A 27,695-nucleotide genomic window follows, 5' to 3' on the forward strand; every position below is an offset into this window, starting at 1 on the left:
TGACGCTTGTGTGGCATGTAGGAGATGAAATTATTTTTTCGGGCTCCCCAACTGTGTCTGGGCTTCTTTGTAGATCGGATTCCTCATTGGCATACGCTTCTTACTGTTGTTGGAGTTGAATTCCCAGTAGGAATAAGCTTGCGATTGGATTCCCAATAGGAATAAGCTTGCGATTCCTCCTTGACCCAGGTTGTCCAACTTGTATAAATACATGGCTTCTCTTCCCAGTTGGAGAATTTGTACTGCTTGTTGAAGAGAGGAGTTGTTGTGGATCCCAAAGTAAGTTGAGCACGTAAATTTTTTCTTCGTCTTCTCTTTTTCGCGGCGGGGACCAGGTTGGTTTCCGTCATGACTAGCAACTAAAGGCAATTGGAGCGGCGGTGGCCGCTAAGCAACGATCAGGAGGAAGTTAGTGGACTACCCCTGCTGAGGATGTCGAGAGATGGAAGCAGGATGGTCTGAACCCTGATGATCTGCATGCTGCACAAGAGGAGTGCTCTGCTAAACCCCCCTCAAAGAGGAAGGCTGATGTCAATCCTTCGAGAACTCAAGCTACTTCTTTACGGGCGAGGAATGTGTCTCCATTGAGTAAGAAACCAAAGCTCATTTCTGTTGAGAAGACCCAAGTAGGACCTATTCCTGCGTCATCTGTCAGGGTCAAACATCTTGTTGGTGCAAATAGCAAGAAGATTGGCAGTATGCGCAACATTAGGGATGTTCCCCTTAAGCCTCTTGCTGATGAGTTTAGAGATCATGATCTGCTACGCAAAGTAGTCCATGTGCGGTCTAGCTCACCCATTGAGAAGCAAAGAGGTGAAGATACTCATCTCCGAAGTTTTGGTCGTCTGCATCAGTCGAAGAGTGGAAGTCGATCTGGGCAGTCTGCTCATCCATCCAACCATCATGTTTCAGCTATTGAGTCACAAACAATCAAGCATTGAGTGGATTCGTCGTCGCCAATTCCTTTGGAAATGAGGTTGGCAGAGGCTAGGAAAGCATGATAGTCATTTGCCCGGGTGAAGGCTTTTCTGCAACGTCAGTGACTTATCCCAAGGTGGACAAGTCCACTCCTGCAGGGGATGTAGGCGTGTCTGATCTGCTCAAGATGAACTTTATGTCAAGTCCATCCACTTGTGTTGAGCTGGTTGATCAAATCTGTCAGGCTGGCGATCTTGGTGCTTTCTCAAGTCTTTCTTTGGAAAAACAAAGGGAAGCAACATTTCATCTCCTTCAAAAAAGAGGTGGTGGTAGACGTGGTAGATCAAGCAGGTGGAGCTGCTGAGAGTGTGGCTGATCAGGCGAATGCTAAAGAGTCCATAAATCAGGGATCTCTTGCTAGCGTCTAGAAGTAGATGAAGACTCCTTTATTTCTTTTAAGATTTTGTAGTCTGCTCTTTGTTTAGAATAATTGGTCTTGCTTGACCATCTTTTTTTTGTTGAACTTTGCCGGTTGGTCACTTTACTACGGAAATTTCAGTTATTTTTTCAACTTCAATTTGCATGTTGCCTTGTGAACTACTTGAGTAACTGGCTAGTGTCTTGGTTGTGCCTTTCCCTTAGGATTTGGTCAAAAGCCAAAGTCCCCCTTGAGGGACTCAGGGCGTATTCTGCATTTTTGGAGAACGCTTAGAACGTTGCTAGTCATTGCCCTGCGCCTCCCTTAGGAAGCTGCTTATGTGGACAACTATATGACTATCCTGCCCTCTTAGGAAACAGATAGGAACCTGGATACCTCCCTTAGAAAATTCCTGGCTCACCCTGAGCTCCCTTAGAATGCTACTTTGTGGGATGTGTCTCCCGAATGACGCTTCTAATCGTCATCATGAGTCTCCCTTAGGACGCTGCTTATGGGCCACTATTTGACTATCCTGCCTCCCTTAGGAAACGGATGGAGACCTCATTTTAAGAAATTCCTGGCGCACCCTGCGTCTCCCTTAGGACACTGCTTTGCGGGCTGCATGTCCTGAAGGACGCTTCTGCTCGTCGCCCTACGTCTCCCATATGACGCTTTTTATGGGCAACTGTATGACTATCCTGGCCCCTTAGGAAATGAATAAGAACCTGGATACTTCCCTTAGGAAATTCCTGGCGCACCTTGTGTCTCCCTTAGGACGCTTTTTTGCGGGCTGCGTCTTCCGAAGGATGCTTCTAGTCGTCGCCCTGTTTCACTCGAAGGGGGCTGCTTATGGGCAACTGTTTTTTGTTGCGGCATATTCTGGAATTTGCAGTAGTTGCTTCTCTTCTTCAGAAATGTGTAGTGCTCAGTCATCTGCTGGGGACTGAGCAGGTAGGAGGAAGTTTATGGATAATATCTTTGGAGGTGGTAGGCATTCCATTGTCGTGGGATTTCCCTCCCTTTCATGGTGTTAAGTGACAAGACCCGACCCAAATTCCGCTTTGGAATCCGAGCCAGACCCTGTGCGTGTCCGACACCTGGCGGATGTCGGTCACGAATGACCTAATTGCCCTTCTATACAAAGCACGATAAAATAACAAGGTTGACCTCTACCAAAAAATCGACAGAGTCTCCCTTGTAATTGGATTAATACCAAAACATTTACACCTGTCAAACAAGTATATATATATACAACCAACTGCCAGCATACGTATATATACATTCCAACAGTTAAATTCTAAGTCTAGGGCAAAATATCAGAGCGACTACTAAGAATTTACAAGGAGTCAATCCTTTTACAAAACAAAAGTCCTACATCAAAAAGGAAAGCACGGAAGGTGGAAAATGGCCCGGTGGTGGATCCCTGTGCACGCCTACTGCCTGGGGGGGCAAAACATTAAAAAAAGTGAGTGGACCCAAAAATCAAAGTTTAGAAAATAGCATATGAACATACTAACCCCACTGTAAAAACAGTTATACAAACTGAATTATTCTCTTTATTTCTGAAATCAATGCACTTATATAATTATACATGTATATAAGCCAAAACATACTCATGGTCAACATTAATTTCTTAAGGCATTGAAAACAGTTTAAAACTACCACTTAGGTGTACCTTTTATTTCGTCAATTCCTTGCATCACCATGGGTGATACGTACTCGCAGGTCTCAGTGACACGAGGTCAGTCCGAGCCGCAACTCGCAGGATTCAGTGGACCGTAGTCAGCATGATCCGCACTACTCGCTCCACACGAGTTCAGGTACCATAGAACTCGTGGGGCAACTATCAAGCATGCTGACTAAACTGAAGGCTACCAATAAAATCCAAAGGCAACATTTGTATATCTAGGTACAAGGTGGTTTACGAACATATAAAGTTTCTGAAGACAATCTGCTGAATAACTGAATTTCTGTAAACTCTAAAACTCTACTACCATTTATCTGATAATCTGATAATTAACTAGAATTTCTTTTCTTATATCCTTTAAAGGGTATTCCACTCGGAAGCATGCAAAATAAAATATTCAAAAGCATAGAACAGCTTATAACACTAATATTTGAATAAAATTTATTCAAGATCAAATACTATAACTGAACTCTTTAAATTCATTTAGAAAAACAAAGAGTCCACTCACTGGTAGTCCGTGCTCGCTGGACCTCTTGAAGGTCCCTCCTGTGGGTCAACTGGTGCCCGGGTGCCTGATTCAATGACCATAATATTCTATTAATACAATACTCAATATATTATTAATTTAAAAACACTGACCCCCGGCTCCTAGAAGTACGTGCGTCAGATTAAAGTTGTTCCTATGGCCATAAAAGCTTTCCTTCCACTTGGAATAGTTTAGCAGTATCCTGGGACTCAAAAAGCGCTAAAGTCCCAAAAAGTCAACCCGGGGTCCCGCGGGTCCATGACCTCGCAATTATGATCCTGAAGCCTCTAGAAGTTCCAATATACTTAGGACACATGTCTCGAGGGTTTGGTCTCGATCGGACGGTCGAATTGATCACGATCGTACAATCGCACGATTTCTAAACCATAGCCCTAGGGTTCGAGATTTCGGAGTATCCAAGACTCTGATTCACGATCCGTCGAATCCTACACGATTCTGAAATTGTCTAGAGTAACGTATCTAAAAAAGATTACGATCCAACGGATCAACCATATTGAACTCAGAAATCGCACAATATGCAACAATCCGTTCGAGGCTCAAACGGTATCCAAATTGAGATCCGCGAATTCCTACACGCTCGTGACAACTTAAGGATCTCATTGAGACACAGTTCCACTTCACTACTCTCACCCACGCGCCGCCACACTCCCCGACAGCGCTGGGTGTCTAAAGCGATTACACATCTCCGGAAAATCTCAAAACCATGGCTCCAAACTCCTACCCTAGGTATAACACCATATTTGGAGCCACTTTTGTTCTTGGACCTACCCCAAAAACTAACCGGAAGTGGCCAGAATCGAGATCCCAAAATCGGTCGAATTTCCAATTTGAAAATCAATTACCTACGCTGAGAACCGATTGAATCCTACCCAATAGGCAGCTAGAATAGCTTGAGAGGTTCAAAATCCATACCTGAATTGTCCGATTTGGTGGCCGAATGATGGAGATTGACAGCCGTGAAGTTCTGTCAAACTCGGCGACTTCCCTTCAATTTTTCCGGCAATTTCATGGCGGCTAGCGGCGGAATCGGGGCTTGAAGACAGAACCGAGCTGGTCTTTTTGGCACCGACGGCAAAGGCAGGGGTGGTCGGTGGCGGAAGCTCTGGCGGTTGAAAGGTGACGGCTGGACAAATGTCGAAGGGAGAGAGAGAGAGAGAGAGAGAGAGAGAGAGATAGAGAAACTGAGGGAGAAGAGAAAGAATGAGGTTATAAAAAATATGATTTTCCAAATTACTGTTTCGCCCCTCGTAGTATTTTAACCCTATTTTCTTCGTTAAAGCTCCGATTCAAGCCCACTTCGTGTCTATGGACTCACTTCGTCGTGCTTTACGCAACGATGTGCGTGAAATTATCAAATTCCTTCTCGGTCAAAAAGTCAATCTTTCTTTTATAAATTATTCCAAGGGCAAAATTGTCTTTTCCTCTTAATAAATTACTAATTAAATATTCATTTAGGTTTGGGTTATTACATCAAGCGTATTGCTTCCTCTACCTCCGGACTGGATGATCACGTAAAGCCCTTCCTAATTGTGTTTCATCTTTATGTAACCTTGTATTTGTGTAGTGATGAAGGTCTTTCTTAGCACAAGGTCACCTGGTTGAAACTGTTTGATCTTGGCTCTTTTGTTGTAGTAAGACTTCAACTGCTGTTGATAGGAGGCGACTCGAACAATGGCCTCCTCGCGCTCGCCTTCAAGTAAGCCAAGGTTGAGCCTCATCTGCTCGGAGTTCTGCTCAATACTGCCCACTTCAATGCCTATAGAGAGGACAGTGACGTGAGGAGGAATGATCGCTTCAGTTCCATAGGTGAGGGAACACGGGGTTTTGCCAGTTGATCTTCGCTTGGTGGTGCGATAAGCCCATAGTACCCCAGGGAGCTCATCTACCCTTTTTCCTTCAGCGCCTTCTAATCTCTATTTATACAGTCTAGTATTATTTTGTAGGATGCCTCGGCCTAGCCGTTGTCCTAAGGATATCTCGGGGTAGATAGATGCTGCTTGATGCCATACTTTTTGAAGAAGGAGGTGATCTGCTTGCTAATGAATTGTGAGCCATTGTCGGTAAATAATGATTATGGGCAACCAAACAGACATTTAATGTTTCTCCAGATAAATTGTTCCACATCAACTTCTTTAGTAGAGGATAGAGCTTCGGCCTTGATCCATTTAGTCAAGTAATCAGTGGCTACGATCATTATTTCTTTCTTAGCAGATGCCATTGGTATGGGCCTACTAAGTCGATGGCCCATTGCATGAAAGGCCACAGATTGTTTTGCGGATGGTAGATCTCGGCCCGCAGGTTTGGAACTGGCTTGTACCGTTGGCAGCGATCACATCTTTTAACATATTCAGTGGAGTCATGGGGCATATTGTAGGCCAGAAATAGCCTACGTTTAGAGCCTTATGGGCGAGTGATCTGCCCCCAGAGTGGTTGCCACACTCGCTGTCGTGAATTTTGCAGAGGACCTCAAGTGTTTGAGGGTATTTTATACAAATGAGATGAGGGCCGGAGTATGATCTGCGAATGAGCTTGTCGCCTTACATGTAGTATATCGCGACTTTTTGCTTAACCTTCCTAGCTTTAGACTTATCCGTTGGCAGATTTCCATTCACTAAGTAGTCGATGATGGGGTCTTGCCAGCTGGGGTCTTCATCAATCTGCATTGAGTCGATCGGCTCTATTTTTTCAATGCTTGGCCGGTCAAGGTGTTTGACCAGGATGGAGGGTTTGAACTGGGTGTCCAGTGCTGATCCTAGGCTCGCCAACGCATCTGCATGAGTGATCTCTACCCGTGGAACTTGTTGGATGGTGAAAGTAGGGAATTCTTTCAAATGTCTTTGGACTTTGTGAAGGTATTGAGCCATTCTTGGATGTTTTGCCATGTACTTGCCTGAAGCTTGATTCGTGATTAGCTGGGAGTTTGAGTAGATGGCCAATCTCTTGATCGATAGTTCTTTTGCTAGGTGCAGTCCTGCAAGCAATGCCTCATATTCTGCCTAGTTGTTTGAAGCATAGTATGATAGCTTGTTCCAACAAAGTTCCGTCTGGGGTGATTATGACGACGCCTACCCCCGCTCTTTTGTGATTTGAAGCTCTGTCTACATGCAGCTGCCACATGTCGTTAGGTAGGTTTGAATCGGTGGGGGAGGTGTCGTCTCCTTTTTCCTTGCTTTTTGTGACCATCTTCTTTTCTTCTGCTGTCAGAGTAAACTCTACAACAAAATCTGCTAAAGCTTGGGCTTTTATAACAGTCTTTGGCCGGTAGAGGAGGTCGTATTGATTGAGTTCAATAGCCCATTTCATGAGTCGCTAATAAGCGTCGGGGCTGTGGAGGATTGATCTCAAAGGAAATTCTGTCATGACAATTATCCGATGTGCTTGATAGTAGGGCCTTGGTTTTCTCTCAAAAACTACAAGCGAAAAAATGAGCTTCTCCATTTTCAGATAGCGAGTCTCTGCATCGAGGAGTGCTTTTGAAGTGTAGAATACTGGATGTTGTGCCCCTAGCTTTTCTCGGAGGAGAGCTGAGCTGACAGCCGAGTTGGACACTGCTAGGTAGATGTACAAGTCTTTGCCTGGTATCGATTTTGAGAGTAAGGGAGGTGAAGTTAGGTAGGCTTTCAAGTTTTGAAAAGCTACTTCACACTCGTTATCCCACTTATCTTTGTGTCCTTTCTTCAAGGCTTTGAAGAATAGCCTGCACTTGTTGGTAGATCTTGAGAGAAATCGGTTGAGAGCTGTCGCACTACTCGTTAGACTTTGTATCTCCTTTGTTGTGATAGGTGACTTCATATTGAGTATAGCCTTGATTTGATTTGGATATGCCTCAATTCCTCTTTGGGTGACTAAGTATCCAAGGAATTGGCCGGACAAGACTCCAAATATGCATTTTCTTAGGTTCAGCTTCATGTTGTATTTTTAGAGTAAGTTGAATGCCTCGGCAAGGTTCTTGATGTGGTCTGCTCGCTCAGGAGCTTTGACTAGCATGTCGTCTACGTAGACCTCCATAGTCTTTTTGATTTGCAACTTGAAAATTTTGTTTACTAGCCTTTGGTAGGTTGCTCCGGCGTTCTTCAGCCCAAATGGCATGACTTTGTTGCAGTATGTACCTTTTTCGATGATGAAGGAGGTCTTTGTCTTGTCATCTCCATGCATCATGATTTGGTTGTAACTGGAGTAGGCGTCCGTGAAGCTTAGCAGTTAATTGACAGAAGTCGAATCGACAAGCTGATCAATTCTTGGCAGTGGAAAGTTGTCTTTAGGGCATGCCTTGTTGAGGTCGGTGTAGTCGACGCACACTCTCCACAGGCCTTTATCTTTCTTTGCTATTAGAACAATGTTTGCCAGTCATTCTGCGTAGGAGACTTCTTCAATGAAACCGGCAGCTAGGAGTTTGTTGATCTCGGCTTCAATGACGGTAACCCACTCAGGGGTGAAGTTATGTCTTTTCTGCGCTACATGCTTGATAGCTGGGCTGACGTGTAGGAGATGGTAGATGATCTGGGGATCGATGTCAGGCATGTCGGATGGCAACTATGCAAATACGTCTTTGTTGTTCTAGAGGAAGGCTACAAGCTCTGCCTTTTTCTCCCAGCTTAGGCGCGATTCGATTCGCACTTTTTTCTCTGGCTTATCAGAATCAAGGGGTACTAGCTCGACATCCTCTTCGGGCTTTCATCCTTCTTCAGGAGAGACCTCCGAACGGATTCCCTCGAGTAGTTATTCCTTTTCCTTTCTGGTCTGCTCGGCCATTAGGAGCGGGATCTGCTTTCTCCTCGCTTGTTCTACACCCTTCAAATCTGCTTGATTCTAAGGGAGAAACTGTGCTTGCTTGCTTCTCTTCAGCCTTTGAGCTGAGCATTTCCTCGCCATTGCCTGATCGTTGTTGATTTGGCCGATACCGCCCCCAGTGATTGGGTGGCGGATCTTCTGATGTGTGGCGGAGGTGATGGCATTGATCTTTCCGATCCATGGTCTACCTAGAATGCCATTGTAGGGTGAGACTTCATTAATGACCATGAACGTTTGCGAGTTGATTACAGGTGGGGAGTAGACGTCGAGATCTATCGTGCCCACAGTAACCGTTGTTGCTCCATTGAAGCCAGTTAGCGACTTGGCTGATTTATTGATCTTTGTTTCTAAGCCCATCTGTTGGATGACTGCCAGTTGTAGGATGGTGGCTGCATTGCCAGTTGTAGGATGTTGGCAGGGTATGAAACTAGTCCATAGCTACTCCTTGTAAGGTCATTGCAAACACTTTACACATTAGCACGTCTTCGGCTTTGTAGAGGATCATAAGGGTCTTGAAGCATGTGAAAGAGGGCGTTGAGAATCGTTTCGAGGGAGCAGCCTGCTCGATTTTAGAGGTGAAAGGTGAGGAGTTTGCTTGGTCTACGTCCACGCGTAGTGAATCTTCCTTACGATTTAAGTCTCGAAGTCGGTTATTCACAAGCTTCTCAACGTCTTCCTTACGATTTGGACGAGGCTGATTAACTTCCTCGTTGGTTTGCAAGGGTCGACCTTCTCTGCTGCGCTGCTTAGGAGGCGTGTTAGTGGACTGCGCTTGTGATGGATTGTCTGTAACTTGGCAATGAGAATTGGTTCTTCAAGAGCGAGCAGCAGAACGTCTTTCTTCCCGGTCCTCATTGTAAGGGTTATCAAGTTGACTTACTTGGGGGCCTAGCTTTTCGTGAATATTTCTCTGTGAGAGGGCAGCGAAGCGCCTTTCTTCTCGATCCTCATCGCGATGGCCGTCAAGTTGACCTCCCTGGGAGCCTAGCCTTTTATGAATGTTTCCCTATGGGCCCAGGTGAGCGTGGATGTCAAGTCTTGGGCCCAGCCTATGGCGTACGTTGGTCCTTAAATGCAATCTAGATGGGAGACTTCGTCTGCTCTAAGTGTGGCTTGCAGATGCTTGCGACATGCGACAAGCTGATCACTTGTTGTGCATCTCCTTGTCTGCTTACTCTTGCTCGACCTGCTCAGTTCCCACAGAACTACCTATCAGCGCATTCGTTCATCCTTCTCTCTTCGCCCTGTTGTCCAAGGCCAAGTTTATTTGGTTGAAGAGCTGCCTCATCAAATTGTTTTGGTCGTCTATTCTTTAAGTTAGCTGGTCAACTCTCAGATTAAGGTCTACTTGACTTCAGGGATCGAGAGGAGAGAAATGTGTGGAGCCCAATTGCACACGAGCTAGGGTTTCATTGGATGTGTACATCGGAGTGTGCATCGAGCGTGGAGGCAATGGAGGGAATGCTTGAAGTTGCTCCAAAATTGGGCCAAAGTCGGCGATAGTAGTGAGCCCACCTTGATGTGAGGTTCCACCACGCTCAACTGCGGTGCTATGAAGGTGGCTAGATCCGGCCACGGGGCCTTGAGATGGTAGGCCTCTGTGCGGTGGTCCTCGTTGTGAGTCCGACAGGTAGCACGATGGTTCCAATCACATGAGGTGGCTGCTGTGTGTTCATAGCGGCGAGAGGTGGTGGAGCCACCATGTCGATCATAGGATCGTGGGAGGAGTAGCTTTGGGCCATCACAGATTGAGCCATCGCGGTGGTCTTGCTCTTCGTGCGCTTGCTTCCAACCATGGTTGTTTGAAAGACTTCGGTGGATTGGAAAATAGGAGGAACGAATTCCTTGAGCACGCGTTGAGTATAACTCGTGCTCTCAATAAAAGCACCAAATGTTTGTGCAAATAATCTCACGGGAGAATATTCTCTTCTAGATCCTTCAACCTTCGATCTTCCTTTTCTCTCTTCCTCGTTTCCTATAAAAAAGATTGGAGTAAATAGACCACACCCATGGGGTGTTGGCCAAAGGCCTTCCGATGCCTAAGTTAATTCGAATGTTTGTAGGAAAACAATAGCTAAGCAAAGGGTACGGAGTTGTATGTAGGATGTGAACCGGGCGGCCGAAGCAGTGTGTGATGGCCGGAGCCGTGTGGAGAAAATATGGAGTGGAGAGGGAGAGAGAGCTTCGGATATTTTTCTCGGGTATTAGGAGTAGGTTTAGATGTACCTTGAATGATGAGGGAAGTCATCTATTTATAGGAGCCTCGGGGCTACGGTTTCGTAGAGAATATGCTGAGTTTATTCTCTACCCAAGTTCGTAGGGATCGAGTGGGACTTGATTATATCTCTTTATTGAAGATAATATCTGATTTAATGATATTATCTTCTCTTTATTAGGATAATATCTTAATTTACGATATTATCTTCTCTTTATTAGGATAATATTTGAATTAATGATATTATCTTCTTAAATAAATATAATATCCTATTAATTAAGATATATATCCCTATTAATTATTTGGCCAGATAAATTGGTTCAATTAATTAATTTAAGAGATAATCTTCTTTTCCACGTGGCGTGCCGTGATTGGAGATGAAAATATTTGCTCTCACACTAAGGATATGAGAATTGAACTTTACGGTTTCTGTTTCTGTAGTTTCTTAAAAACGAAATCATCAAGTCACTGAAAACAGCAGAGTATGATACGTTTGGAATGTTATTCCTGTCTTTTACTTTGTTTCCTGGAAATTAAAATTAGAATGAAATTATCTGTGATTGCATCTTTTATTCCTTAATTATACAAACCTCTTTCTTAACTTGTGTGCTGTTTTTAGAATGGAGTGAGGGGACTGATGTTGGATGTGTACAATTTCGAGAACAATATCTGGCTTTGCCATTCTTTCCGGGGGCAATGTTTTAGCTTCACTGCATTTGGGTTTTGCCATTTATTTGTTCCTTTTAAAATTTAGGGTAAACTACAGTAAACCCCCCAACCTATAGGGTCATTTACGAGTTCATACCCGATTTTGGGGACATTTTGGGGACATTTAGGGTACCTACATATTGCCCCCTTAGTTAGCGAGTCCGTCAGGAAATCTGTTATGTACCTACGTGGCGTCTAGCTGGACAATTTTTTAAGGGCATTTATGCTGATCAAGTCCCTAGGTTTCGCCCCCAAAACAACACGTGGTTTACTTTAATTCAAAAAAGAAAAACAGAAAACCCCCAAATTGAGTTCCATATCTAAGCCCCACTCAGACCTAACCCCCAAAATTGATAGAAGTGGATGCCCAGGTTCCAATTCGAAGAAGACAAAGACGACGATGTCGACGAGGTCGATGATGTCTACAAATCAAAGATGCAAAATGGGCCAGCCCATTTGTCATTGCGGCAATCAATGTCGTCTAACGACGTCGTGGACTGACAACAACCCTGGGAGAAGATTTTGGGGCTACGCCGATTATGGGGTAAGAAGAGGTTGTGCATTCTTTGAATGGTATGATCCATAGGTATGCGAAAGGTCCAAGATTGTAATATCTGGACTATTGAAACGATTGTGTAAGGAAGAAGAGGAAAACCGAAAATTGAAAAAAGATGTTGGAGCTGCCTTGAAAGCACAAAGATTTCTACGAGCAAGTGTTCTGGGTTCTTGGATTTTTTTGATTGTGTTGTTGGGAATGCTAGTACTGGAATGGAGAGACTCTGGATCTTCTAAGAATGTGAAATTAGCACTTACATTTTAGGGTCTATATCTTAGAAGAGTTGGGTGATGTTTTTTGTGGTCATTTGTGGGACATTTTGGGAAATCAAAGTGCTTTGTGTATGAAAGGTCTGTTTCTTGTAATTTCCCATGTGAAGTTGTATGAAAGATGTTTATGTATGAACAATTGTGAGGCAATTTGGAAATGCAGACTGTTTATGTATGCACAATTGTTAGGGAATTTCCAATTGAACAATTGCTTGAAGGCAAATTCCATTATATTATGAGTTCAAAATACATACATACTTTTCCAACATTTGCAGCTCAAATTTGCAAAACGAACATGAGCACCTCATCTGGAATACAATAAAACAGCTACCAAAAGTAAACTTATCAGGCCACATCACAAAACCAGAAGTTGTACTTGTTCACAATAAAATGGAATTTGCATAAACTAAGAACTAAGAACTAAGAGCCTATGTTCTCTGTCTCTTGGATGCTCTCAATCATATTCCAGCAGTTTCAGTTGCATTTGGCTGGGAAGCATTTAATGCAGCCTTCTTTGCGGCAGCAGCAGCCTTTGCCCTTGCATATGCAAGCTTTCTCCTAACTCTTGCAGCTGCTTTTGCTTCATCCTACAGATAAAATACACTTTCAGCTTCAAACAATAAAACAATGAAATTGCTTTTCTATTTTAAGGAAGAAACAACATAACATTTCATCAATAGCCTAGTAATAAAAATAGGCACTCACAGCAGCAACTGCAAGGTCTTGGTTAGATATTTTTCTTGGTCTTCCTTTACCCCTTGAAAGGGGTTTTTCCTTTTGAGGTAGATTCCGATGGTGAGTGGTTTTGTTATGGCCAGTTAAGCCACAAATACAAACACCTCATTTGCATTCCTTGTCTTCCTAACCATTTTTTTCCAGTCTTATCTATTCTCTCTTCAGCTCCTTTTATCCTCACCTTTCTAGGTCTTCGAGGTTGTCTAGTGTAGGCTGGTGGCTTTATTGCTGTCTATTGGTCTTCTCCCATAGCTGTGATCCACTAATTGGCATAATGAGATTGTTATAGAGGGCCATGTAACTGTCCTTGCTATAGTATGAATGCACATAATCCTCCACAGCTTTACCTCTTTTGTAATGTATGGCAGCAATTCCATGAGCACAAGGAATGCCTGACAAGTCCCACTTTCTGCAAGAACAAGTGTGATTATCCAAATCCACCACATATTGGTCACCTCTTCCTGCATCCACTTCATATTTAGGACCACCAGACCACTACATAGTACAATTACATGCTTCTAACTTTTCTGTTGCACATGGTCAAAAATGTTCTTGCATATTTGATGAGCCCAACTGCTCATCTTGTCCCTCCTCCACTGGATCCTTCTCATCAACAAGCACCTGATCATCTCTAGCATTGTGATAATTGGCATGTCCCTTGCTGTCTTGATACTATTGTTGAAGCTTTCACATAAGTTATTCTGCAGCATATCACACTTAATGTGTTTTGAAATGAGACTTACTCCATTGTATTGGTGGCTTCTCAACAAGCACTCCTATGCATTGCTATCTAAGGTCTTCATTACTTCCATTTGATACTTAAAACAGGGCACATTGGTAGCTCTAGTACATGTCCATAACTAATCCCTCAATACTTTACCTTTATACATTTTGTTGAAGTTATCCCAAAGGTGCCTCACACAGAATCTTGTCTCAGCATTAGGCACAATGTCTTCAAATGCACCAGGCAGTCCTTTTTGCTTGTCAGATATAAAGGCCCATCCATGAGAATTAACAATGTCCACATCCTTGGCCAACAGATCAATGAACCATGTCCATGACTCCCTTGTTTCCATCTCAACCACAGCATATGCTAGCACCCAAGTCTCGTTATTGGGATCGATCCCAACTGCTGTAAGCAACTGTCTACCATAAACCCCTTTTAAATGGCAGGCATCTAACCCAATAAAAGGCCTACAGTTCATCTTAAACCCTCTCTTTAATGGTTCTAAACAAATGTACAAACGCTTGAAAACAGTTTCACCATCAACAAACTCACACTGCATCTTTGTTGTGGAGCCAGGGTTTTTGTCTTCCAGCTCATGGCAATAATCCCATAGCATGGCATATTGCTCAGCAACTGATCCTTCAATCATTCGAAGCGAGTCTGCCTTTGCCCTGTAAGCTTTCATCCTAGATATACCTACTTTAAACTCAGAAGATGCTGCATTCACTATAGACTGTGGAGGCATGGTGGGATTTGACTGAATCCTAGGCAGGAACTTCTCTGTCAACCATTTACTTGAGGCTTGTGTGTTTTCAAATACTCTAACACAATTGTGATTGGGATTATAGTACTTCACCACCAAGCTTCAATCTATAGGGTTTTTCCAAGCCACATAAATCTGCCATGGACAGCTCACTGCTTTATAAACTGCCTTCAGCTTATACTTTTCATTCCTGGTGAAAGTGACCTCTTTCCCACTCAACAAGCACTATTCACGAACAGCTTCTTTGAAAACCTTGCAGTCACTGAATATCATTCCAGTATCAAAAACAGGATTTTGTTTGTCTGTTTCATGGTTATAGTGTTTGAATTTTTTCCCCCTTGCAACTGTTTCATCATCTTCATATGAATGAACACTTCTTAACTCATCCTTCACTGCTTGATCCCCCTCTTCCAATCTAGCGTCTTCAAGATTTGTGTGGTGAAAATCCGTAGTTTGAGAAGGCTGCTCCTTATTTTGACCAGTCTGTTAAGGTTGGTCTTCATTTTGACCAGTTTGTAAAGGGTGGTCCCTACTTGGACCAGCTTGTGAAAGGTGGTCCCCACTTGGATCAGCATGTAAAGGTTGGTCCCCACTTGGACCTTCACCCTCATTAACAGCACCGCATTCACCCTCATTTATCTCTTTATCTTTAAGAGGCTGAAAAGTATCTTCAACTGGGGCATGGTTTGGAATCCAATGTTGCAAAAATATGGTTTCCTCAGCTATCTCTTCAATGTTTTCCCCCCTCATACTCACTGTCAACAAAAGTAGATGCATCTGATAAGGATGCATCACTATCTTCCCCTTCTATTGCACTTGCCATTGCCACACCTTTACCCTTTGAAGACCTTGTAGCCCTTGCCCTCTTTGGTGCCTCAGGTTCAGCCACTTCTTTACCCTTTGAAGACCATGTAGCCCTTACATTCTTTGGTGGCTCAGGTTCAGCCACTTCCTTATCCTTTGAAGACCTTGCAACCTTTACCTTCTTTGTTGCCTCAGCCACTGTTTTACCCTTTGCATTCTTTGGTGCCTCAGGTTCTAAAAAATCCCCAACATCCTCCACTGGTTCTTGCTCCACTATCTTCACTATTTTACCCTTTGCATTCGTTGGCTACTCAACATTGCTCTTTGTCTTATAAGGAACAGGAGGAATAGAATCAACACATCCTATATCCTCAATCACGACTAACCTCTGTTTTTGTACCCCAGAACTTTCCACCCTTTGCAGCTCGATCTCTTTGTGTTTGTTTAAAAAGATATAAAGGTCATCAGCCAACTGTGTTAAAGATATATCTATCTCCCTTACTCCTGGCACACATTCACACATTTTCATAACATCTTCATCAAACATAAGCTTCTCTACATAAGCAGAGTTTGGAAGCTCATAGTGATATAACACTATACCATCATAGCCTAACTCCTTAACCATCAGACCAATTTCAAACATAGACATTTGGTCCTTATCGCAAAAATCAATGAAATCCAGAGTCCCATTTACATACAGGTTGTCACATAAAGAACCCCCATGGTTCATTCGAATAGTAAACTTATCATCTTCACCTACAAAGCCACATAACAGTCAAACCTATCAAAGCACAATTGTTCAATATTTAACTGGTGACTAAACAAGGACATAAACAAATGCAGAGGTTTTGGACCACTAAGTACTGTCTCGAATCAAAAGCAGTTTGGTTTTAAAAAAAAAAGGTGCTTTTTTTTTATGCCTTTCCAACAACACAATGACAGAAATGGACCATGGACCACAAATATCACTATCAAGCACACTTCAAAGCAACTAAAAGGTTCAGACAAAATCAAACCGCACGCATCTTAACCCTTTGCGAGGAAACCAAAAAGCAAGAAAAGTTAAAACTACCTTCAACTTACAGTAACGAGGAGCATGACAACCACGAGGACGAATACCCCATAGCATCTCGAATTACAGCAACCCAGCTTTCTTTGCGCTTTCGATCGATGCAAAATGGGGATTAGGTTTCAATTTGTGCAATCGGTTTCGATTTGGGGGGAAAATTGATTTCGGTGAGGGGGGTTATAGACGACGAGCTTCTGGAACATGATTCGGGGGTTTTTTGATTTTTTTTAATTACATAATGCCACGTGTTGTTTTGGGCGCGAAACCCGGGGACGTGAGATGCCGAAAATGCCCTTAACAGATTTCCTGAATTACAGAAGGCTAGACGCCACGTAGGCACATAATAGATTTCCTGACGAACTCGCTAACGGAGGGGGCAATATGTAGATTTTCCGTGACATTGAGTATGTACCCATAAATGTCCCCAAAATCGGGTATGAACTCGTAAATGACCCTATAGGTTGGGGGGTTTACTGTAGTTTACCCAAAAATTTAATATGTGAGTTACAATTTTGGCTGTAAATGAGAATTTGGTAGATTATTGTCCAGTTGATTGAAGAAGTTAGAAAATTAAAGTTATGCACTTAACGAACTGCTCTATTTTTGCTTTTCAGTAACTTGCTGCTCTAGGTAAACATCTATTTGTCTTCCCTCTTTGTGCCAAAAGATAGACAACTCCAATTTTGCCGCATATATTTTTATTTTCTGTTATGATTGTTAGTAAGTAATCTCTATTAAGTCAGCCAACCAGCTTTCATTTTTGTTTTTGATAATTAAATCAAGGATTTTGTTATCTTGTTTATATGATGTGAGTGAGGTGATTTTTGGTGCTGTAAATTGCTAATCTTTGAATTGTTGTTTCAGTTTTTTCACTGTTACAAAGTTAGCTTCGTTGGTGCTCTGTGCTCTCTAACTGCTCATGAACTTCACTGTTTAGCTTGGTCTCTACCCTGATTACATATTAACAATTCCAGAAATTAATTATCCAAATTTTGTATTTCTTTTCCCACTGTGCGTTTCTGGGTTGTTATAGTGCCTCTGGATCTGATTATATATAAATACCATGAGGCCCCTGATTGTGTATGATTTAATTGTGGTGGGAACTTCACACAGGACTTGGCAAGCAAGTCGATGTTTCAGTTATTTGTTGGTTATCTGAAGCCAGTATTGAAAGCATTAGTGCCTGGTATGAAGCACTCGTTTCAGTCTCTTAAGATGTGCCATGTAGAAACCCGGAGATCATTTATGTACCCTTTATGATGGTATGTGTTTGCTTGAATTCCAAATACATGAAGGGTGCTGATATGTTTAAACTCAACTTTTAGAACTTGAAAAGGAAGATGGGGGTCTGTTGTGTGAACAAAAATTTATTAGGTAGTCAAAATATAGAGCTTCTGTTGGTCAGATTTTTGATGTACTTGATTAAGACATTTTTTTTTTAATTGCATAAATGAAAACCCAAGGCCTTTCAACAAAGTTATTTTCTTTCTATTTTGCTTGTGTTTAAGGTTAGGATTGTGGAGAACAAAAGAAAGGTTTTCTTAGACTCTGTTGCTCCTGATCTTCTAACTGCTAGATAACTTAGTTCATTTTGAGTATTTTTAGTTTTAAATGTAATTTTTATTGTGATTTAAATATCATGTTACAATGGATAGATTTGCAGGTTGTAACTTTGTATATTCAATCATTGTATTTAATTATATTTATTTTAATTAGTTTGCAATTTCAATTTTCAATTTATTTTATTATTAGGTTTAGCTCGGTTTTGCTACTGAATCAGTTATGAAGCTTTGCAGAAGTGAATTAACATAAATTAACCAATGCCCTTTGGTTATGTTGGTTGTGTTGATTGATTGCAAATAAAACAGATGGAGGAAAGGGTAATTGTACACTGTTGCGTAGTCTCTTTAAAGCCTAAACTGGAATAAAATTCATTTTTAATGACTTTTGTAAACCATGATATGCAATTGCATACCATTTATGCAATAGTTGACCCCATATATGCAATTATTACTGTTGATGCGAAAAAGTGGTTTAGTACGTATTTCGTCAACTTAGTTAAATTATCCCTTCGGTAGGTGACTGTCCTCGGTAAGTGGTCCACTCTGGAGGGGTAAGTACCTACAAAAGGACACGTTCGGTAAATCCTTGGGGTACCGGTGTGGTACCGGCCGAAGGCTCTCCGATGCTTAAGTAAGTATGGATTTAGTAAAGTTAACTGACAGATCACATGATAGCGTACCGTTAGTTCTGATTTCTTCCTTTTGGGGATATGGGTCTCCTTATATAGGCCTTGGGAGGTGTGCACTGTGCTCATATTTCCGATGTGGGACTCTGGACATGGATTGTGAGCGTGACACGTGTCTGATGGCAAAAAAGGGCTAAACTTGATGGCTTCGGTAGGGAGAATGCCGAAGGGGTTCTGTGATCAGTATCGATCTCGTTCACGTGTTCGGTGGTAATAAGCCGTTTATTTACGGTATAAACAGTAGTCCCCCAAGTTCTCTTCCGAAGGTCCTTCGGGAGGGAATTTAGTTCTCCATGGCGGTTCGGAGGACAATCTACCGTTCGGTAGGTTCGTCCCGAGGAAATTGGTCTGGGACTCGAAGGGTCGTTTGAGGCTGAAAGGGTTTAGGGGTAATGTGGCGCTTCGTCTTCCGTGCCTGGCGTGCAGTCTACGGCGCCATTCGTCAGGTGATGCGTGGCCAGTAAAAGCACGCCTGACGGCGCATTGAAGAGCCGTTTAGTATTTCGAGGCGTACCGTTACTGCTCTCTCCCTATAAATAGGAGCTGCTCCGGATGTAAAGCTCACTTTGCAATTGTGAGTTTAAAGTGAGAGCTCTGTGCAGGCGATTTCCGAAGGGGTTCAACGGTAATCAAGGCGATTTTCTCAGCGATTTTCGGCACTCTAGGCGATTTCCGAAGACAGTTAACGGCAAATCGAATCACCCTACACCACCCAAGGTAAGTTACCGTTCGGTACTCCCTACAATATTCTCTTTTATTTGGTTGTATCTCCTTATGGCGTAGGCTAGCCGATCGTAAAATAGGATTTTCCTTCGGTAGTCTAGTGGCCATAGGTAGCGATGTAGGCATCGGTAGGATAGTGTGGCATGGGCCTTAGTATCCCTTTCTCTGTTTTGTAGATGTCCGATAGCGAGTCGCTGTTCGGTAGTGAGCCCAACGCCTTCGACGGGGAGTTGTCCTCGGGCTGGGATACGTCCAGCGAGGCCGTGAGTCTCGGCGCCGAGGCTGGAGAAGACACCGATACCGAGTTATTCGGTGAGGAGGTGAACTCCATTCCCACCCACGGCATCGGAAAAGGGCTCATGACGGGGCAACCGTAGCCCTTGGTCACGGTGTATAGAGACGGTACCCGTGTCAGGCCGTTGGGGCATCAACCTGAGGCCTCCACCTCCGGTCGCAATGAGGGCGTTGCCGGTCCCTCCCGGCCGAGGGTGACGATCGTCCACCGAGGGCCGCCTACAATACCTGTGGGTGTGCCCAGGAAAACTCTGTTTGGGGTCGACTACCTGGAGCCCAATAAGATCACCGAACAGGAGTTGGAGAAGATCAGGGCCGAATACCTCATCCCTGATTCGGTAAGGATGAGGATACCGAGCCCGGTTGAGTCCCTCAGCGACCCAGCGAACAGCGAGGTGACCTTCTTCACCGACGTCCTCCTGCAAGGGGTTCGGTTGCCGTTGCAACCTGCCGTGCAGAGGATCCTTGCGCAGATTGGGTACGCTCCGGGCCAGTACAACCCTAACTTCTGGGTGGCCTTGATGGGGGTGATCGCAGCATTCGGGATTGCCGAGGAGGGGGAGCCTTCCTATGAGCAGTTCTTGTACAGCGTTACCAAGTCCAAGAGCGCCGATCACGGCGGTTGGGTTCAGGCAAACTGCCTGAAGGCTGCCGAGCGGGGGCATTTCATTAGCTCTGTGCCGACTTCTCAGAAGTCATGGAGGAATCGGCGGGTGTTACTCTCCGGCGATTGGGAATCGCCATCGGGAACACCCCGTAGCTTCCGAGTTCCCACGACTTTCCAGATTGCCGGTAGGTTTTCCAACTACCGATCGGTAGGCTGGCTTTTCTTTTCCCTTGTTGTATTTTATTAATTTTTCTTTGTTCGACAGGCAAACTCAAGCAGCCGAGCCCCAAGCTGAGCGAGATCCGGCAGCTTGACAGAGTGAGGTTGAGAGTACCCGCTGCCGAGCGAGTTTATCCGCGCTTCCTCTTCACCGCAACCTCATCAGAGCCGGCCTCGTCGACCCTGCCGAGAGTATGTAGACCTTTCTTCCTCTTTTTTCTTTTTGTTTTTTTTTTTTGTATATTGTCTTTGCTTGCCGAACTGACCAAGTGTCTTTTTGACCAGTGACGGATACCAGGAAAGCTGCCGAGGCCAAGAAGATGACCGAGTCCTCCAAGAGGCGCCTGATGATGGGCCTGGAGGGCAAAAAGAAAAGAAAACAGCCCGAGGAAGCTTCTGTTCGGCAGCCGATGCCGGATCCGGAGGACCAGACCCTCGCGGATCGCCTTCGGCAGCTCGAAGCCGAGGCCGTCCCGAGGCGCACTACCGATGAAGCCGCTGCGCCGAGGCATCGGGACGCCGAGGCTGCCACTTCCAAGGCTGCCGGCAAACGACCGGAGACGGTCGATCTGGAGGCCGAGCCGGTCCCCAAGCGCCCTCGCCAACCGGAGGTTCCCAGGGCTGTCCTTGCGGTGGAGGACGAGGACGGTCCTTCCGAGGCTGTCACCATCTCTTGCCCGGCGAAAACCATCCAGTTCGTCAACCACATGATCCTCGGCTCTCAGATGGAGCTGCCGGAGATCGACGAACTGCCGAAGAAGTTTCTTCGGGAGGAGGCTGGACGCGCCTTCCGGCTTCAGGCCGCGGTAAGATATTTCCTCTTCCTTCGTCGTTTGTACCTACTGTGTTTTATGCTTCTGACCTTCTGTGTTTTGTGTAGGCATCCATGGATATGTGGCTGTGCGTCAAGCGGGCCATCACTGCTGCCGAGCGTGCCAAGAAGGCGTACGAGGACGGCAGGTCCAAGGTTGCCGAGGTTGGCAAAGCGCTCCAGGAGCACGCCCACCTAGTCAAGGAGAAAGACTCTGCCGAACGACAGGTGGAGGAGATGAAGGGGCTCCTGGAGGCTGCGCTGGAGGCAACGAAGGATGCCGAGGCTTCCAAGGACGTGGTGCAGGCGGCTTTGGAGGAGTCGGAGCGGGCGAAAGCAGCGGCGCAGGTGGCCTTGGAGGAATCGGAACGGGCCAAGGCTGCAGAGATCGAGGCTGCGGTTCAGTCAGCCATCCGGGGGTACCGTTCGTCGTCCGAGTTCTCTATCCTTCTGGATAAGGAAGTGGGCTCGGAGATGGCGGACCTGTTGTACCGATTCAAGAGGTACAACCCCGGGCGGAAGCTGAAATTGAACTTCATCGCCGACCCTCCCCCTACCGGAAGGGATGACCGAGGAAATGGTCGAGGATTACGAGGGGGAGGACGCCGCCGAAGGCTCCGGACCCGCCGAGGCTGCTGCTGGTGACGAAGCCTGAGGGCCTCCTAGATTTGCTTGTAATTGTAGATGTAGTTTTTTTTTTTAAATTTGTATGTACCGAACACCTTGATGCCGAGGGCATCTTTAGTCTAAATGCATATTTTTCTCTACTTCTGTTTGTTCGATCTGATTTTGTTCAATTGCCGTATGGGATTTATAGCGTTTAAAGGTCGCTTCGAAATTGTCAAGTTCCGATGGAATCTGTAGGGTAATAATTTCGAAAATATTTATTGCCGTAGGCTAATAAAGATGCCGTAGGATGTTATCCTGCCTATATTGGCAGCCGTAGGCTAGTAGAGATTTTAACAAGAGTTTCTGAAGTAACAGTGCCGAAGGCTTTCTATTAATGTCTCCCGAAAGGGTGTTTACAATTTTTGTCCTGCCGTAGGCTAGGTTACTTGAAATAGTACTTGAGATGTTCCACGTTCCAAGGATGACCAAGGGTCTTGCCGTTGGAGTCTCTTAGGCGGTAGGTTCCAGCTCGAAGGATACCGATAATCTCATAGGGTCCTTCCCAGGAAGGTCCGAGGGTTCCTTCCGTGGCATCCTTAGTTGCTAGGGACACCTTCCTCATGACCCAATCATCGATTTGGAATGAGCGGTGTCTGACTCTAGAGTCGTAATACCGAGACACTTTGCTTGTAGGCTTCGTTCCGAAGGTTGGCATGTGCCCGGTGCTCTTCAAGGAGGTCGAGGCTTAGAGAAAGTGCTTCTTCATTTGGCTTCGGTGCGAAGGTTTCCGTTCGGTAGGAAGGTTCGCCAATTTCCACTGGCACAACGGCTTCCGAACCGAAAGCCAAAGAGAAAGGGGTCTCTCACGTGGACGTTTGGTAGGAGGTCTGAATGGCCCAGAGCGCCTCGGGAAGCTTTTCTGGCCAGGCTCCTTTGGCCTTGTCCAGCTGCCGTTTCAGCAGTTTCTTGATGATTTTGTTGATTGCTTCTACCTGGCCGTTTGACTGGGGATGCGCTGGTGATGCGAACAACAAGTTGATTTTCAGGCGGGTGCAAAATTGCCTGAAGAGCTCCGAATCGAACTGCCTGCCGTTGTCGGTAATGACTGCATATGGGATACCGAAGCGGCAACAAATGTGAGTCCAGACAAAGTCTTCTACCCTTACTGCCGTTATGGTTGCAAGAGGTTCGGCTTCTACCCATTTGGTGAAGTAGTCAACGGCAACCACAGCGTATTTCACCTGGCCTTTACCTTGCGGCATTGGACTCACGATCGGATAACCCCATTGTGCGAAAGGCCAGGGACTCACGATCGGTGTCAGGGGTTCGGCGGGAATATGCTGTATGTTGCCGAAGCGCTGACATTTATCACATTTCTTCACTAGCGAACTGGCGTCTTGGTGCATGGTCGGCCAAAAGTATCCCTGCCGAAAGGCTTTGTGTGCGAGTGAGCAGGACCCGGAATGGTCGCCGCATACCCCATTGTGTATCTCCCGGAGGACGTAGCCCCCCTGTTCTGCCGTTAGGCACTTGAGATATGGAGTTGAGTAACCACGTTTGTAAAGGACGTCGTTGATGACGGTGTACCTTGCCGATCGGTACCTAAGCTTTCGGGCCTGGGCCTTGTCTTTTGGAAGGGTGTTGTTGGCCAGGTACGAGTAGATAGGAGACATCCACGTATCTTCATACCGAACAGTACATATTTCGTCTGCAACCGTGCTCGGTCGGGCGAGAATTTCCACCGGCACCCTTCTTCCGACCTTATCATTGATTGCCGAAGCTAGCTGTGCCAATGCATCGGCATGGCTGTTTTTGCTTCTGGGGATCTGCTTAATCTCATAGGCTCGGAAGCTCTGGAGCAGCTGGTGGGTAGACGAAAGGTAGGCGTTCATGGAGGCGTCTCTGGCCACGAAGTCTGCCGTTACCTGGTTCACAATGAGCTGGGAGTCACTGTGAATCCTGATTTGCTTTGCATTCATGCTCTTGGCTAGCCGAAGGCCGGCCAAGAGAGCCTCATATTCTGCTTCATTGTTGAAGGTTCGGAAGTTGAATCGGAGGGCGTACTCGATCTTGAGTCCCTCCGGTGTTGTCAGTACCAAGCCTGCTCCGCACCCTTGTTGGTTTGCCGAGCCATCGACGTGCAGAATCCATACGGGATTTAAGGTGTCGAATCGTTCGGTGTCTACTTCCATCGGCGTTCCGATTTCAGTAACTGGCTCGGATATTTCCTGTGTCGTTGATGGGGTGAGCTCAGAGATGAAATCGGCAATGGCTTGACCCTTTTCGGCGGGCCTTGGCATGAATTGTATATCGAATTCTCCGAGTTCAATCGCCCACTTGATCAATCGGCCAGAAGTCTCCGATTTTTGGAGCACTTGCCGAAACGGTTGATTAGTCAGGACTTTGATCTCGTGTGCTTGGAAGTACGGCCGAAGTCTTCGTGCCGAGACTACCAGGGCTAGTGCAAGCTGCTCCAATGGGGGATACCGAAGTTCAACGCTCTGGAGTGCCTTACTGACATAGAAAATCGGTAGCTCTGCCCTCTCTGGTTTTCGGATCAATACCGAACTGACGGCAGTGCTAGATACCGAAAGGTATAGATAGAGAGTCTCCCCAGGTAGTGGTTTTGACAGAAGGGGTGCTTTGCCCATGTAGTCTTTTAAGTCTTGAAACGCTTGATCACATTCGGCAGTCCATATGATATTCCGTTTGCCCCCTTTCAAGGCTTTAAAGAACGGTACACACTTGTCGGTAGCCTTTGATATAAAGCGAGTCAAGGCAGCCACTTGTCCGGTAAGGCTTTGAATGTCCTTTGTCGTCTTTGGTCTCTCCATGTCGATGATGGCTTTTATTTTTTCGGGATTCGCCTCTATACCCCTGTGACTAATTATGAATCCGAGGAACTTCCCGGAAGATACACCGAAGGGGCATTTCATCGGGTTCAGCCTCATCCGGTAATCTTTCAGTATGCCGAACATGATCGACAAATTGTGCAGGTGCTCGTCGGCAGTTCTGCTTTTCACAACATGTCGTCAACGTAGACCTCCATGATGCTGCCGATGTGTTTGGCGAAGATCCTGTTGACCAGCCTCTGATACGTTGCCCCCGCGTTCTTCAAGCCGAATGGCATGACATTGTAACAGTACAACCCTCTGTCCGTAATGAAGGCGGTGTGCTTGCTGTCGGGAGGGTGCATGAAAATCTGGTTGTATCCTGAATAGGCATCCATGAAGCTGAGCCGTTCGTGTCCAGCGGTGGCGTCCACGAGCCAGTCTATCCGTGGCAACGAAAAGCTGTCCTCCGGGCAGGCCTTGTTCAGATCGGTATAGTCTTGGCACATTCGCCAGCCGCCTGTACCCTTCCGGACCATGACCGAATTTGCCAGCCATACTGGGTACGAAACTTCCCTGATGAAGCCGATGGTTTGAAGTTTGTCAACTTCCTTGCGCATGGCTTCGTACCGTTCGGCATCATACGAACGGCGCTTCTGCCTTACAGGCTTGAAGGCGGGGGAAACGCTGAGTTTATGGCTGATGATCTCAGGGTCTATGCCGGGCATGTCTTCGTAGGACCATGCGAACACTTCCGAATGGTGCCGTAAGAAATCTATGAACTGCGCTCGGAGGGCAGGGGTTAGCCTGGTGCCGATTCTAACCCGACGATCGGGCTGCCCTTCGCTCAATGTTATCGTCTCCAGTTCTTCGGCAGGTTGTGTATGAGGAGTCGGGGACTCATCCCTCGGGTCGTCAACTGGTCCCGTGCCGTTCGGCATCCCCTGTACAGACATGGTCTCGTCAGGGATTTTGAAAGAGGTTGATTTGATTGCCGTGGCGTAGCAAGTCCGAGCGCTTAGCTGATTTCCCCTGACAGCCCCTACGCCATTGGGGGTCGGGAACTTCATCAACAGCATGTGTGGGGAAAGATGCGCTTTAACCCTGGTCAGTGCCGTTCGTCCAACTATGACGTTGTACGCCGTCGGGCAGTCAACGATGAGGAACTGGTCGTATACCGTCATTCTCCTTGGCGCGGTACCGAAGGTAATTGGCAGTGTTACGCTACCGACCGGTTGGACCATGTCCCCCGAGAAACTTAGCAAAGGTGTCAACTGCCGGTTGACCTGGCTGTCTTTTATTCCCATCTCTCGGAAAGCTTCGGCAAAGATCACGTTTACCGAGCTCCCGGTATCGATCAGTACTCGCCCCACATCATAATCGGCAATTTCTGCTCGGACGATCATTGGGTCGTCGTGGGGATAGAGGATGCCCTGTTCCTCTTCCTTGCAAAACGTGATCGGCTCCCAATGATCCCTCGGCGTCTCATGGTGGCGATTCACCTCTATGCCGAATACCTGAGGAAATTGCGCGGCGCGCACGTATTGCTTCATTGAACGGTTGCTCAGTCCTGCGATGGTGGGGCCGCCACTGATAGTGCTTATCATGTTTATCTGCCGATTTGCATTTGGCACCAGTGCCGGTGGCTGCCGGGCGATATACTGGTCCAGCTTCCCCTCCCGGATCAACCGTTCGACAATCTTCCTCAGGCTTATACAGTCTTCCGTATTATGGCTGTTGTGCTGATGGTATCGGCAATATTTACCGGTATCCCGGTTGTCTTGCCGATTGGGTCTTCGCTGATTTAGCTTTGGTATTATTTCTTGTTCGTTCATCAGGACGGCCTCATAGGTAGTGTTCAGCAGGGTGAAGACTTCATTGCCGTGGTCACGATTCGGCAGTGGCGCTCGGTTGTCGTTGCGACCATACCTCCCTTTTCCTTTCTTTGAGTGTTCCCTTCGATCGGCACGATCGTCTTTCCTCTTATGACCTGCCGAGTAGGTGTCGACTCGCTCGTAGGGTGTCGCCTTTGCCGGATAGGTACTTAGTTCCGCACCTCCCCGCGGTGTCGAAACCGTGGGTTTCGAGTTGAAGCACTCGGCCTTGGCGTGGATTGCCGCCTGCTTCATCAGTTCTTCGTACGTGCGCCAGTTGCTGCTGTGTACTAGGTATCGAAAATGCGAGGACCGAAGGCCACTCTTGAAGGCACCGTAGGCTGCCCTATCGTCTGTTTCCGGACACCTTGAGTACTCATGACTGAAGCGCGCCGCGTATTCTCTCAACGGTTCGTCCTCCCTTTGCCGAATTGTGTACAGATCATCGGCAGAGTAGAGACGGTCCGTTTGGATCATGAAGTGATTGAGGAAAATCTGCTTCAGCTCGTCGAAGGAGGCTACCGTTTCCGGTTCCAACCGGTAGAACCAGTTTAAGGCTGCCCTGGTAAGGGAAGACGGGAATAGCAGGCACTGTCCCTCGTCGCTCAGGCCCTTGCACCCGATGGCGGACTGAAATGAGTGGAGGTGTGTTAAGGGGTCTTTCGTTCCCGTATAGAACGGTATACGCAGTTGCTGCACTTCCCTAACCTGCTGAGAATCCCGGATGCGCCTGGTGAACGGTCCGGGCCGAAGCTTTCCCCATTCCAGTTCTTGGGAGCGAGCGTTGTCGTTTTCCATTTTCTGGACTTTCTGAAAAAGGAGTCGGACAATGGGGTCTCGGCTAGGGATTTCTTCGAAACCGTAGTCTTCCGATTGTCTCTGTAGGTCCAGTGGATTAACCTACGAGGTCCGCGAAAGTGTTGCCGAACGGTAGGTGGAAGTTTGCGTCCCGGACGGGATGTACTCGGATTCCGACTCCTCTGCGGGGCCCAGCCCTCCAACTTTCCGAATGGGCGACTTGTCCCCCAGGATCTTCATCCGTGAATCCCTTAGTCGAGCGCTCATCCTGATCGGAGACCTCTGTCTCTCTGCCTCCCGATCATTAATCCGATGTCGACAATCGGTGTATACCTTTTTCGGGATATGTGGCTGATCCCTGGGTGCCGGGACCACCAATTGTTTGGAAGGTGCGGGCGTTGCCGTCGCTACCTTATCGCGTTTCTTCCTCTCATGAGGGGTCTGCAGGCTTTCGGAAGAGTGAGTTGTCTGGAT

At 46.2% G+C, this 27,695-nt stretch overlaps 1 protein-coding gene across 1 annotated transcript; it reads right to left on the reverse strand.

Annotated features, from left to right (window-relative positions):
* LOC109948037 lies at positions 22,582–24,696 on the reverse strand. Its single transcript, XM_020559934.1, has one exon. The coding sequence runs from the start codon at positions 24,694–24,696 to the stop codon at positions 22,582–22,584; it is 2,115 nt and encodes a 704-aa protein (XP_020415523.1).

The sequence above is a fragment of the Prunus persica genome, chromosome G3, assembly GCF_000346465.2.
Source record: "Prunus persica cultivar Lovell chromosome G3, Prunus_persica_NCBIv2, whole genome shotgun sequence".
NCBI lineage: Eukaryota > Viridiplantae > Streptophyta > Magnoliopsida > Rosales > Rosaceae > Prunus > Prunus persica.